A 15,969-nucleotide genomic window follows, 5' to 3' on the forward strand; every position below is an offset into this window, starting at 1 on the left:
TTACTTGCCAATTTCTTCTAACCCTTTCAGATTTAGCTTAAGAATCACCTCTTTTAGGGGCGCCTGGGTGGCACAGTCGGTTAAGCGTCCGACTTCAGCCAGGTCACGATCTCGCGGTCCGTGAGTTCGAGCCCCGCGTCGGGCTCTGGGCTGATGGCTCGGAGCCTGGAGCCTGTTTCCGATTCTGTGTCTCCCTCTCTCTCTGCCCCTCCCCCGTTCATGCTCTGTCTCTCTCTGTCCCAAAAATAAATAAAAAAAAAAGTTGAAAAAAAAAAAAAGAATCACCTCTTTTATAAACCTTCCTTCACTTCTTCCTGTCGAGATTATCACTGTCCTACTCTTCCCTCATGACCCTCACTCGTGCTTCCATTTTAGCAACAGTTTCACTATATTACAGTTATCTATCACCCTCACTAAAGAGAAACTACTCTGAGGATTGGAAACCAGGCTTAGGTCTTCTTTGTCTCCCCGATCCCTACATCACAGTGTTTGGCACATTCTAAATATTTTTTTAATGTTTGTTTATTTTTAAGAGAGGGAGATAGAGCACAAATGGGGGAGAGGCAGAGAGAGGAAGACACAGAATCTGAAGCAGGCTCCAAGCTCTGAGCTCTCAGCACAGAGCCCGATGCGGGGCTCAAACTCACGAAACTGTGAGATCATGACCTTAACCGAAGTCGGTCGCTTAACCGACTAACCCACCCAGGCGGCCCATGGCACATTCTACATGATTAGTATTTTTTGTTGTTTTTGAGTGAATAATGAGTTGATGAATGAGAATTCACTCAAGAAATTTTCTAGAACTTTTTCTAAATAATAAATGTATGCTTTTTATCAGGATTTTTTTTACATATTTTCTATGAAAAATATTCTTTTTTTATAAGTTTACTTCTTTATTTTGAAAGAGAGAGAGAGCAGGGAAGGGGGAGAGAGGGAGAGAGAAAAAAAATCAAGCAGGTTCTGCATCATCAGCATGGAGCCCAACACGGGGCTCAATCCCCTGAACCATGAGATCATAACCTGAGCTGAGATCAAGAGTTGGATGCTTAATCGACTGAGCCACCCAGGTGCCCCTATGAAAACTAGATCCTAAATAAACCTTTGAGTTTATCCTTATGAAATATGTGATCCCTAATGGCTATACATTTACTGACAAAGCTACTTACCTCAAGCCACACTGTTATACAGAGAAGTTATAACCTCAAGTGCATAAGTATGATTACCAATATGCAAATGCTATTAATAACATGGTACATGTTGAATAATTGAACATCATTGGTTCCAGGGAATTTTTGAAATTTTTAAGGAAATTCTATTGTACACTGGATCTTTAAAAAATGAAATATGTATGTATAAAGGTGTAAGTATTTCACTTACAAAATATGTTATCAAAGACCTATCTCAACTGGATGTAACAATACGAAATACAGACAATTACAAATTAAATCCCGACATTTAGAATGTTAACAATAGTTCCAGGTGTTTAAATGCCTCAGTTACTTTTCTCTGTTCTTTGATATTTGTCACATGAAGCCTACCTGTCAAGGCATCTTGACCATTTATTAATGCACACAAGAATCTTAAAAAAAAGAGAGAGAGAGACAAAAAGTATTTCATCATGCTGCACTATGCTTCTGCTTCTGCCTCTCCATCAAGTTTTACCAAACTCACATTTTCCAATTATCCCTGTGTCATTTGGCATTTTTATCTGACAAGTAAATTAAGGTCATCAAGAAGAATGAATCTTGAAATCTTCTGTGTCCCAATGTAGCCACAGTTTGACGTACTGAACTGCATTGTTTCTGGAGAATTGGCAGACCAGAGAAAGAAAGCACAGTGGTGCAATCACTTTCTAAAAAAAATATAATCCCTGCTAAAGGTTCCTACTTCAATAGATATGATCCATGAGGCTTTTTTTTCAATTCCAACTGAGAATTTAGTAACTGGCTTACTTGAGTGGAACAGAGAATCTCTTGTCATTCTCCCTCTCTCCCTCTCTTCTCTCCCCCCGCCCCTCATCTTAGAGGTTATTTTTCCTGTTGGTAAATGGCGTCAAATATTGAATAAATGTAAAAGAAACATGCTAATACAATACCATGCCAATACCTTCCTTATTATAAATAATAAATGAAATATTTATTTCATTCAAAGCCTACGCAGGGGTATTTGAATAAAAAAGTTAATTGACAGGGGCACCTGGGTGTCTCAGTTGGTTGAGCATCGGACTTTGCCTAAGGTGATGATCCCACAGTTAATGAGTTTGAGCTGGCATCAGGCTCACCGCTGTCAGCAGGAAGCCCACTCGGATCTTCTGACCACCTCTCTCTCTGCCCTTCCCCCGCTGGTGCTCTCTATCTCAAAAATAAATAAACACTAAAAAAATTAACTCACACTATTTTCTTTTTGTTTATTATTTATTTATTTATTTATTTATTTATTTAATATATGAAGTTTATTGTAAAATTGGTTTCCATACAACACCCAGTGTTCATCCCAACAGGTGCCCTCCTCAATACCCATCCCCCACCCTTCCCTCCCTCCCACCCCCCATCAACCCTCAGTTTGTTCTCAGTTTTTAAGAGTCTCTTATGCTTTGGCTCTCTTCCACTCTAACCTCTTTTTTTTTTCCTTCCCTCCCCCATGGGTTTCTGTTAAGTTTATAGCACACTATTTTCTATTCACTTATCTCTGAACATATTATATATCAAAGTACAAGTGTGGAAGGGTCATTTATGTAACTAGAACACTTTTAAGCATGAGAATTACCAAATGCATCTTATATGAAAACTCTTCTTTAGCCAGGGCATTTAATCCTTATGTCTAGAATGCATTATTTATCTCTTCTTCAGGAAAAATATATATTTATTAATTTCTAGTCTGTGTAAGGTGCTCTACTAATCCCATGTGATATAGTAAGTTGAAAGATATTATTTATGCCCTCAAGAAGCTTATCATGTAGTTGAAATGAGCCCCAACCCCTGAAATCATCAGAAATCAAATCATTTTTGATAGTTGAAATTTTCAGACATAAGTTTGGTCTTATAAGTATTATTTTTACTATTTATTGTTAAATATTTTGCAGAGACATACTTTTCTAATCATGCACCCACAGACTCTTGCCCTTTTAAATAAAATATCTTGGACATAACTCAGCATTTTTTATTCACCTTGTATGATCATATTATTGTTTTGAGTTATAACATAGCAAGTCCTTCTGTGTTCCCTGAATTTTACAAGGATGTTTGATCCTAAATTCTTTGCTCCTGAATACTGTATATTTGGGAATGTTATGTCAGCTTTCCATTTTCCCAGTTCTTCTGTCGGTCAGCCTACCAGTGTGCACGTCCATTCAATTCCCTCTCTTCAGATATCTCACCCCTGGCCTCATTTACTTAATTTACTTCTACAATACTGTTTTATTAATTTGGAAATCAATAAACATGTCTGAAGTAAGAGTGTGAGGCATCAAAGGTGTTTCATGGAGTAAACTGCGTGTTCTTTAGTATGTGAACATCTGTCAGATATCTCCTCAGAAGCTCTTTTTGTCCATCTTGCTATTATTCCACTGCATTCCACATAAATGAAGTTGCCATCTAGCTGAATTCAAATACATGTGATAAGATGAGTATAGGAATAATCGGGGGGACAGAAGAGAATGGGGATGAATCTAAGAAATACTTAAAATGTAGTAATGATGGAGCGCCTGGGTGGGTCAGCATCTGACTGTGGCTCAGGTCATGATCTCACAGTTTGTGGGTTTGAGCCCTGTGTCTAGCTGTGTGCTGACAACCCAGAGCCAGGAGCCTACTTTGGATTCTTTGGCTCCTCTCCCTCTTCCCCTCCCCCATTTGCTCGCTCTCTCTCTCTCTCTCTCTCTCTCTCTCTCATAAATAAACATTTAAAAAATTAAAAATGTAATAATGACAGGATTGATGATTAATGTGAAGGCAAAGGTGAAAACTGTGGGAAGTCTGAGTGCAAAGTTTCAGGCCTGGATATCTCCAGGAATGGTGAACCTCTGCAGTGGGATGACTTTACCCTCTAGGCACTGGGAGAGATTCTGAATAGTTTTAAATATTATTTTGAAGAATAATTATGTGGCCACATAATGTGAGATGGATTGAGAAGAGATACTATAGAAAGACAATTTAATAGACAAATATATAAGCAGCCTAATCCCGTGAAGCTGAACCTGAAATGAGATTGTTCCAGTGGTAATAAACACAAGATAATATAAGACATGATAAAGATTTGACTCTGGACATGGAGTTGTAGGTGAAGGTAGAATCAAGATGACTGTACATTTCAAGTCTGGGTAGCCAAGAGAATAACAGCATCATCTACAAAATCACAAGATTATGTTTATCTAAGAGAAATATATCCTCAGCTTTTATTCATATGTCATCCTCATATGTCTGTATAAACATATAGTGTTGAGATTTTACAGATTGATTAGTCTTCATTATATATTGCTAAATCTTTATATATGTACCTCATTTCATAGGATTAAACTAATCCTGATTATAGTATATGACCTAAGAGGATTTCCTGTATTGGTTGTCAATAAACCTTAAGATTAATTTCCTGGGTACTATCAATCCATTACATTGTTGAGATGTGTGCTGTGCTTTAAAAAATCATTTTGTTGAAATGATGAGATAATATCATTTGAAATTTTGACATTTCATCAAGAATTGGGAGTCATAAATAAAACATGTGAATAGGAAACAAATATATACCACCATTTATTTCCCTGGGCAGCATTTTGAGAAAAACTTTATTCAAAAAAATATGTAACTGCTGTCTTCAATAACTTTAAAAAGATGTTCATAACAGAAAAGAGTTAACTTTAAAAAGCTATTCCACAGAAAATGACACAGCATACAAATAACAGATTTTACTTTGAAATGTAAATATAAACTAGAATAATCTTGATTACAGAGAGACAAAATCATGTCTCTGTAGAAGAAAAATCTTTGGTTAAAAATAGCAAAATTGCTTTTCTCCAATACTTTCCTAAAGACATGAAATTTATTTTTTTCAACCTATTTTTTTAAAGTATTTGGATTCCAAGTAAAGAACTTCGCTTTTTTCTCCTCTTTAAATAGAAACAACTAAAGCAAACCTCCCTTATAGCGACATCCTTACTTATGCCAAGCATTGGCTAGGTGCTAAGCTCTAGTTCAGTAACAATTTTGCATCTCTTTTTGCCCCTTAAGGAAGTGTGCCTCTTTCCAAACCATACGATGAAATAATAATTTCAATATACTTATATTTTTCCAAGACCTTATTCCATTAAGACCTTATTCCATTAAGCAAAAAGACATTTCCAATCAGCTAGTCACAAATAAATTTCATTCCTTACCTGGATTTCATTGTATCTTTTTAAAGACAGGTTTGCTCTCTAGGGAGTTACTTACAGGAGTAAATAATACACATTCTATCCTACCAAACTAATTAGAAATGTGGTTTTTTTGTTTTTTGTTTTTTTTTTTTTTTAGGATTGAAAAATGAACAGATGGTACAAGCAGACAAGTTTTCAATCATGGCAGGGGGATTTGTTAGCTATACTGTACTATTCTGGAATCCATTTGGTAGATGCTGTTATGGTTTGTTTTTCTAAGTTTCCATTTAAATTAATCAGGTCTTTGAGGCCTCTAACCAAGGAGCGACTCCTCTTTCTTCTCTTCCTTCTCCTTCTCTTAACACATTAACAACACAACTTTGAACTGTGCAGATCCACTTACACAACAGATTTTATTTCAATGTTTTTTAAATTTTTTTTTCTGCAAAAAGTGTTATTGTTTTCACTTGGTCCAAGGCTTGGGAGAAGGTTCTAGAGTGGTTAAAAAGCTGCATAGGAGCTGCAGGGAGAGGCAGGGAAGAAGTCCTGACACCAGGGGGATGCCCTTCAAAGGCCACTAGGCTCTGGAGGCTAATAGTTATGCTTGAGGGTGAGCCTTCCGAAGAGATACTCGCCCGGCCCAGCCTGGGAGCCAGCCAGCCTGTGGAGGTTAGTCAGGTGGTTGCCATCTTCTTGATGAGTTTCACCTCCTCTTCCAGGAAGTGGTTCTACAGGAAGTCACAAGGACAAGGGTGTGCAAGGCAGAACCCGGGGCACGCAGATCCCACAGGGCATGGTTCAGGTTCTTCTCTGGGACCATGGCAGCTTCCATAGCGGCTTCCAAGGTTTTATCCCACTCATCTTGGGACGGTTTCTGCAGGTCCTGGAAGAGGACCCGACCATCCCCACTGGTTTTGCATCTTCCAGAGCCCCTCAGCGTCCTCCTGCTTCTCCTAAGCCAGCTTGCTGAAGGGGGCTATGCCCTCTAGAGCCACATTGTCAAGTTGGAAATAGAAGCCCAGAGAGAGGTAGGTGTAGGAGGCCTGCAGACGCATGTTGTCCACCTCGGTGGAATAATTCTGATGAATCTGGGAGTTCATGTTTGATCAGCAATAAAGAGCTAAGCTCAAAAGATGGTGTTGGCTGGTCCCAGAGGCAGATGGTGGCTGAGATTATGGTTTCAAAGGTTGACTGGAAAGGATTTGGAGGGTGACTGGAGGCTGGAGGAAGAAGGGGTGTCCTGGATCTGTTCTGTCCAAACATTGTTGAAATAAGACAGATCCACAAGACCACTCAGAGCATTACCTATTGGCAGATTTTTTACAGTTCTGTAAATGTATTTTCTCCTCCTTATGATTTTCTTAATAACACTTTCTTTTCTCTAGCTTAATTTATCATAAGAGTACAGTATATAATACATATAACATACAAAATATGTGTTAATCAACTGTTTATGTTATTGGCAAGGCTTCCAGTCAACAGTAGGCTATAACTACTTAACAGTAGTTGAGTTTTGGGGGAATCAAAAGGTATAGGGTGATTTTCAACTGCAGGGATTGGCACTGTAATTCCCACATTTTCCAAGGATCAACTGTATTTCCTAACTGCCACTCTACCGATTTATTGCTAGAAGCTGCTTATTCCTTTCCAGAGCGCCCCACATATCCCTTTTCTAACAGTTCTTTCACTTGTAGTTATTTTTTCATCGTCTGTCTTTCCCATGAACTGTAAATCCATGAGGTCAGTAACTGAATCTCCGGTGTTTATCTCAGTGTCTGCCATGTAGTAGGTTCTCAATAAACATTTGTTGAATGAGCTAATGCATTCTTAAACTTATATTCACATTTCTAAGTTTAATCAACTTAACTTGATTAAATGTAGAAGCCTGTACTTTCTAGCACCTCCTGCCTTCTGGAAAGCATTATCTTCAAGCATACAGAATAATTGCATCTTCTGATTAAAATTATGTTGGATAGACTTATTTCACATACGTATAACTACCTTCAGGGTAAATCTTTACATATGAAGTGGAAGGTGAGGATATGGATGACCCTAGGTCAATCTGGCTTTTTTTTAACCAGAATCACCTAATGCAAATGACAATTCAATCCACTTACTCAAACAAATATTTATTGAGCTACTACTCAATAAATAGGACCTGTATCAGGTCCTATAAGTTGAATACTGTATGAGTTTCAGAGAGCTACTATAGCAGATGACACACACAACAGAAATTTATTCTCTCATAGTTATGGAGACCAAAAGCACACTCTCTCCTAAGGCTCTAGGAGAGAATCCTTCCTTGTCTGTTCTAGGTCTGGTGGCTCCGGGTATTCCTTGGCATGTGGCTCTATAACTCTAATCTCTGCCTCTGTCTTTACATGGACTTCTCTACTTTGTCTTCTATTTTGTCTCTTATAAGGACACTTGTCATTGGATTTGGGCCCACCCAGCTAAACAGGATGAGTAGTAAGTTAAGGAACTTACTTGTACTTGCAAATACTTTTTTTTTTGTAGGGGCAGGGAGAGGGTGGAGGGGATGTCATCATTGAAATTACTACCGATACTATAGTGAATAAAGCCCCTCCCCTCATAGAATTCGTAGTCTAATTGAAAAGACAGGTTACAAAAAAAGTGATTTCAGTAAAGCATGATAGAAATGTATTGGTAGAAGTAGTCCAAGAGCTATGGGAACAGAAGTCTGGGGTCCTAATTAAATCTAAACAAGCATAAAAAGCTTCCCAAATGATGTGATGTTCACATAGGAGGATTAAATAGGAATTGGCCATGAAAGAAAGCTTGGCACATTTTAAGGAACTGGAATGAATTCAACATAGAGAACAATAAGAGATTAATCTGGAGATACACATTTAGAGTCATTTGTAGAGAGCCATGTGAGCAAAGTTAAAGACTATAGACTTCATCCTGAGATAGAGTCAGCTCTGTGATTGGCCAACACTGATATAATAAGGCAGAAATTATCCCTGTCAGGACCAAGAGGAGCAACACAGGTCCTGAGTGTTCCTCTTACTTCCATATGGCAAATCTTGCTCTTCCCAATATTTGTAGCTTTTATGGATAACATAGTACCATAGTAAAATAACTTTGAAAGATTGTGAAAAAAAACATTTAATTCAAAATTCTCATTTTACAGACATGAAGCCAAAGTCAGGCGAGGCTAATGATTGTTCTAGGACCCACAAAAGAGCTGGATCTAGCCATTTGTTCTATTAGCAAAAATGGTAGTGTAAAATACTGGCAATAGCATGGGCCTGGAGCCTGACAAATCGGGATTGGATTGCTAGCTTTCCTGTGTACAAGAAGTGTGACCTTAGCAAGTAATAGAACCACCTATACTAGGAATAATAGTAGTACCTACCTATTAAGACTATTGTGCAGATAAATTTGATAATGAATTTGAAGCACTAAACATTGTGCTAGAAGCTAATTTAGTATGAAATAAATAGTGACTGCTGTTGATGATGATATTCCTAATGTTTTCATAATCATCCCAGCCCCATAATCCATGGCACTTTACTCCCAGTATATAACGGTGCATGACATCATACACTCTTATTTCAAATAACTTATATATTTATATACAATTGAACCTTAAACAATGCAAAGGTTAGGGATACCAATAACCCCCTTGCCCCATCCAGTCCAAAGTCTACACATAACTTTCGATTCCCCAAAACTCAACTTCTAATAGCCTACTGTTGACTAGAAGCCTGACCAATAACAAAAACAATTAACACATATTTGTATGTTATATGTATTGTATACTATATTGTTATAGTAAAGTAAGCTAGAGAAAAGAAAATGTTAAGAAAACCATAATAGAAGATACACTCACAGTATTATACTGTATTTATCAAAAACATTTACGTGTAAGTGGAGCCATGCAGTTAAAACTTGAGTGTTCAAGGGTCAACTGTATGCCAATCTCCAAAGAAGAGTGTTTAGGATTTCTAGCACAGAAGTTTAAGAAACAATTATATAGGCATATGCATTTTTCAAAGTAACACAACTGCCTATTCTGATATCCAATTAAAATTTTAATTGAAGCAAAGTTCATAAATATATAATGATAAGTGTGAAAATGAAGGTATATTAGTAAAAATAGCAGTTTGCTAAGCGATTAAGGTAAACAACACAGTGTTCTATAACAAAGTAATCTGAGTCTCAAAAGGTCCAATTACATAATCTTCCCTGTCTGAACTTTGAATATATGGTCTAAATAAATTACTTGCTACCTGGCTACTGTGAAAGTACAGGCTCCAGATTTAAAACTCTTGAACTATATTATATATTTTACAAATACAGCAGTTGCTAAGTAAATGTTTTCTTTTTAAATGCCATCTTCTGTATCATCAAAAATTAATGTTATTTTATGTTTTCTGAAACATCTATCCCTTATAATTTGTTATTCAATAATTTTCATGTGAAATGTGACATTTTAGAGTGCTCATTAATTCCTGCAATATCAGTGTTATTTTGAAGATTAGGAAATTCAGTGAGGACCTAATAAAAAATCCTCAGCACATTATTTATTGGATAAGATGCAACCCTTTACCTGTTTCTGCACAGATTATGAGCTGAAAGAAATAGATGCCTGAAAATATCTTAATTAAATCATAGTGAATAAAATCTAATTCCAAGGTTTAATAAATTTCTTACTGAAAACTGAACATAAATGACAATTGTTTTTATTTACATTTAGATTTCTTTAAAAGCCTCTTAAATGTTGTGACTGGTTTCTTACTTAACAATAGCTTTTAATGCTCAAAAATTCCCTAGTAGATATGTCATTTTTATGAGGAAGTTATTACTCTGGATATAAATTTGCACATAGTGTATATTGCCTACTTGATTCCCAGAAGAAGAACTATTTCTGTGAAAGTCTTAAAGTACTCAAGTTTAATGAATTATTATGGTAGAGAATTAAATGGTTTGTTTTTCAGTTATATTCCTTTTTTCAAGTTTATTTATTTGTTTTGAGACAGAATGAAAACATGTGCAGTGGAGAAGCAGAGAGAAGGAGAAAGAGAGAATCCCAAGCAGGCTCTGTGCTGACAGGGCAGTAAAACTCACGAACCGTGAGATCATGACCTGAGCCAAAACCAAGAGTCAGAGGTTTGGGGCGCCTTGGTGGCTAAGTTGGTCAAGCATCTGACTTCGGCTAAAGTCATGATCTCACGGTCCATGAGTTCAAGACCCATGCAGGGCTCTGTGCTGACACCTTAGAGCCTGGAGGCTGCTTCAGATTCTGTGTCCCCACCTCTCTCCAGCCCTCCCCCACTCATGCCCTGTCTCGCTCTGTCTCTCAAAAATAAATAAATGTTTAAAAAAATTACAAAAAAAAAAGCGTTGGAGGCTTAACAGCTGAGCCACCCAGATGCCCCATGTTTTTCAGTTATATTATTTGATACAATTTTCTACATATAAATTATTTGATTTAATAAATTATTAATAATAAATTTAATAATTTAATAAATTATTTGATTAATATATTTTATAGTAATAAAAATATAGTAAAAAATCAAAAAATAAAAATATAGTATAAAAATATTTTTATAGTAAAAAAATAGGATATTAAAGGGACTGTTTGATTCAATATTTTAGAGTATTGCCAAATAACTGAATTATTACTTAAAGTTATAGCATAGGAAGGGGAAATGAAACATAAAACTTAACCTTGAATTCTGGAGATGGTCATGTGTGAAGTCAGGCAAGTTCTTTACCTTCTGTGGGCTTCAGTTTTCTACTTCTATTATGAAGCAATTGTTCATATCCCATTCAATAAAAAGCATTTCTTATTAAAACTTCAATAATACAGGGGTGCCTGGGTGGCTCAGTTGGTTGAGCATCCAACTCTTGATTTCAGCTCAGGTCATGATCCTAGGGTCATGGGATTGAGTCCTGCTTGGGATTCTCTCTCTCTTTCCCATGCCCTTCTCCTGCTCATGCCCTTCTCTCTCTAAAATAAAAAAAATAAATAAAAAATTGTGCTTGCTTCGGCAGCACATATACTAAATTTTTTTAAAAAATTAAAAAATTAAAAAACTTCAGTAATACATAGAATGAGAAGTGCTAATGAATTAATTGAAGTAATGTATTTTAGAAGATTGCCTAAGCAGTAGTAAAACATGCATCCCCTGTAATTTATATAGTTTTGTCAATGAAAGAAATATGTTGTTACCATATGTTATCTAGTTTTTTCTTCAAAAAAGGAAGCTTTTAAATGTCATTTTTAAAATTACTGCTAAACATCTAAGAACTTCCTATGTATATCCTTGTCCTATAAAGTGTAAGTTCCTAACTTTAATGTTTGAATTAATCTCTATGAAATATAAAAAAGGTCATTCTTAAAACGAATTATGCAATAGTCTTTCCACTTTGTTGAAAGAGACATCAAAACAGTGCATAAAGCCTGGTCTCTTGATTCAAGTGTTTAAGGAAATAAATTAGCAATAATATAAACAAAATCCTTTAAGTCTATTTGCTGATTTAAATTTGCAACAAATACTTAATCTTAAAATGTGGGATACTAAGAATCCATCTACTTTTATTGGTACTTTTGTAAAAACAAAAACAGAAAAGAAAAGAAAAGGAAAGGAAAAGAAAGGAAAGAAAAGAAAAGAAGAGAAGAGAAAAGAAAAGAAAAGAAAAGAAAAGAAAAGAAAAGAAAAGAAAAGAAAAGAAAAGAAAAAGCTATGTTGTGGGTTATGACCTCCATCTTCAGCCCTTATTTTGGTTTGCATCCTGTGTGCCAAATAAAGGCAAATATGGTGGACATTTTTGGCATCCATCACCATATTTTCAAGCATATACCAACTTGTAAAATAATTTTATTAGTGAAATGTCACCCAGGGAAATTTTAATATTGTATTTGTGTTTCAGCTTCTGACATGGCGGCTGAACAGGGACAGATTCTCGTGATAGCCACCGCAGCTGTTGGGGGATTTACTCTCCTCGTCATTCTTACTTTGTTCTTCTTAATCACTGGGAGGTAACGGAAGCATACCAGATTATTTCCAAGATTTGTGAATAACCATTCTCTTATAATACTGTGTATTCATATGCTTTCAAATGTAGCAAACTATGAGAGAAAAAGGGATCAGGGCAGGCTGCTCTGACTGAAGTTTATATGATAACAGAACCACCATGTCCAATTCTCTGTATCAATAGGCTTCGAAATATGTAAGCAACTAAAGACGTGATAGAAACACTTTGAAAGCTATGAAAGATAAATTCTTACTCGATAAGTTTTTCCTTTACCACGTTCAAATTACACCATGAAAGAGATCTTTCCTGGAGAAAAAAAAATCATTCAACAGAGAATTTATATAAAAGTTTTCTATAAATTTAGTGTTATAGAATGTGTTCTATTTATTCATTAAATGTTGAATGGATCTATATTAGAATTACATTAATTGGTTTTATAAATCCGGTATTTCTCCACTTTAAGGTAATAGGGGTGGAAATTTAAAGCAACAATAAATTGGACAGAGCAAAAGACCTAGATCTGAATCCTGACTAGCTGGTCAAAGTGCTTCGGGTACCTAAATCTTATATTTGTATTTTTGCACACATTTGATATAACAATGAATTAAAACCATTTATTGATTTTTAGATATATTAGATTGTTGCCATGAGCCAGGTACTGACTGACTATACAGAGATGTGAGTAAAGGTAGTATGTATGAAATCATATAAAAGATTTTTTCTGTAACCCTTGTTATATAAGCCTTGTTATTAGGCCCAGACTTTTGTGAGAAACTGTGAATATATTCAGATCATATTTTTATTCCTACTAAGGAAAAAATAATTCTTTCTTGATTATCAATAGGGTCACAAAAGAATATCTCATGAATTTTCCTGATAATATGAAAAACACACATACTGCAAAGAAAACAATGTCATGATTTAAAAGTGCAATAAGAATACCAGCCAAAAAGTATGCATCTATGATGACACCAGCTAAAGTACACCGTCTCAACTGGAAAGTGTCGATATTTGATAATGAGCAGAAATAACAAATAGCTACTTTCAGGGGCAATAGTTTGGTGAATAAACAATAAAACACCTTTTTATTTATTTAAAAACTCTACTTACATACCAATATTTTATTAAAATTCATGTTTAAATTATAGAGGATATGCATGCATGGAAAATATTTATCTACAGTTTTAGAGCAGGGTAAAGGTATAGATCAATAAGTTCACAAATGTTTAGAAGTTTGGGTCCCTGCCTGACTGTAACTGCCAGCTATTGAAGGTGTCAGATCTAGGGATAACAAACCCACTTTTATAGACCTTACCAAGGAATAAAGAAACACATGAATATTTTAATATGGTTGAGTTGAAATTGTGACTTCTTTATGAAATTAATTGTAAAATGGACACATGTACCCCACGTTTACTTAAATTTTTTTTCTGTATAAATAGACATAGTATTGCTCTTGTAATAGAGAGTGTCTCAGAGTCTCCTGTTTGGGGAAGCTGATTAACTGATAGAAGAGTGATAGCTATAGTAATAAGAAAAAATTTTTTGAAAGAATGCAGGAATACTGATAAATTAATACTAATAAAAAGTGCTAGTTTGGGCACGCCATGGTGTCACCATCATATACTATTGCCCAGCACTCTCCTGTTTCTGTCTCTCTTTATACCTCATGCTAACCTCTGGCAGGTCCTTGCCATTATTACAGCTTTGGTACAACCATCTTTTACAGTGGGCAGAAAATAAATGTTGGAGTCTCTAAACCAACTAACCATCAGGTTGAAAACAAAATATGCAGTATGATATCCTTCAAATACCAAACGTGATCTACAAAATCCTTAATCACTAGCAGGGGAGAACTGGTTATAAAAACCAACAAACAAGCAAAACCCTATGTATCCTAGTGGAGGTCTAAGCTTGTTTGAAAAACAAACAAAAAAATGTTAGAGTTCTTATGATCGTACCTACGACTCTCTTGCAAGAAGAAGGATTAGAATACAATTTTGGTACATATAAAGTCACAATGACAATTTAATTAGGTAAAAAAAAAGAAAACATGCCAACACTTTATGTGTTGCTATGTGTTTAACAAACCTTATTAGAAAAATGCTAAGTGGAAGAAATAACTCTACTGTGTTTTCATTGCCATTTATAACCTAAGTGCTGCTCATGCATTGTGAGTTTGGGGGCATTGATACCTTGATAATATTCTATTTATCATGGAGTTGCACATAATTTAAAGGCACTCAGTTTGGGGCCCAGAAAGATTATTCAGTTGTTAAAGTATGATGGGGACCTATAAGGTGATTCTAACTCCAAAGTCACAAATTATGTCAACTAGACTGTGATAATTTATATATGATGGTTAATTTCATTCAAAAATATTATTTTTTTCTTATTTGAAAGTACTCTTGAAGAACTGTGGGGTACTTTCTCATGTATGATTTTATTTAAACAGCAGGGCCTCTTTTATCCTCAATTTTTTGAAAAAAAAAAGCCTCTAACTTTATAATGGAAATTGATTTAAATGATGTTTCATTTAATAGTGAGTCGATATATGGCACAATCAGATGTAACTTTTAAGTTACAGTTATGTGTATTTGTAGAATATGAGTTAAGGCTTTATTTCCTCTTTGAGTATTTCAGCAGTGATTTAAATGGCACACATACACATGTGGAAAAGCATTTCATTAAAATATCAGAAATTATTGCCTTAACACATAAATATGGGAAGCTTTAACGAAGATATTACAGGCATTGTAGGCTAAATCAATTTGGCCTAATAAACTTGAGAGATGGGCTCAAAAGTTGTCTTTATTTTTGGTTTCTGAAGCAGAATTATCTTTAAAAGATACTTTAATGGTAAAGAAAAATTTGTACTAAATTATTTTCAGCTTTTACTTTCCATGTTTTCCAATTTATATGACATTAGAAAGTAATATTCTACAAACTGGGGAAGACTACTTCAGTTACATAAGATTAAAAAAATTCATTTTTTAAAGCACATAATATACTTTAAGCACATAATAGAGGAGTATTCATTGGAAATTATTCTATAAAAACTGTAAGACATTTCTGAATAAATACTCAACTTGCCTTAGGGTTTGAAGATAAAATCACATTGAAAGATTGGATGATATACCACAGATGTAGTCTGTTTAACCATTTGGAATTAGAAGTTTGATGAATTGTCAAATCACATGGATGCTGGAGAATTTATTCATGTTGCAGAAGTCATGCGAGATAAGCATCTACTCTTTCTCAGAGCACAATTATCCCAAGAGAGAACAGAACATACCTTTACAAAATTCTGACATAAAAAGAAAGCATGCTCTTTAGCAATGAAACTAGAAAACATTTGTCTAAATTTCTGAGATTCTGACTCAAAAACATTTTCTCATTTTGACTTTTAATGCTTTCTACCAGCTCCAGCTATTAGAAGTTCTATAAGGAAGCATGTGATGGTTATTGCTGATTATAGAATATTCTCTAAGATTCCTATCATTCAAACCAATCAATCCACGTGAGAGTATTTTATTCTTATCTGGGATTAATTCTGATCTATACAAAAAAAAAAAAAAAGAAACTTGTGATATAGAGATATTCTTAAACATGGCCTT

The 15,969-nt window shown here is 35.1% G+C and overlaps 1 protein-coding gene across 2 annotated transcripts in view; it reads left to right on the forward strand.

Moving 5' to 3' along the window:
• EPHA6 (EPH receptor A6) overlaps positions 1-15,969 on the forward strand; it is an 882,015-nt gene that overhangs the window by 619,611 nt on the left and 246,435 nt on the right. For both annotated transcript variants that reach the window (XM_043593917.1, XM_043593914.1), the window contains one exon: positions 12,248-12,356. In XM_043593917.1, coding sequence (XP_043449852.1) covers positions 12,248-12,356 — 109 coding nt within the window. The remainder of the gene's footprint in view (positions 1-12,247; positions 12,357-15,969) is intronic.

This window comes from Prionailurus bengalensis, chromosome C2 (assembly GCF_016509475.1).
Source record: "Prionailurus bengalensis isolate Pbe53 chromosome C2, Fcat_Pben_1.1_paternal_pri, whole genome shotgun sequence".
NCBI classification, from domain to species: domain Eukaryota; kingdom Metazoa; phylum Chordata; class Mammalia; order Carnivora; family Felidae; genus Prionailurus; species Prionailurus bengalensis.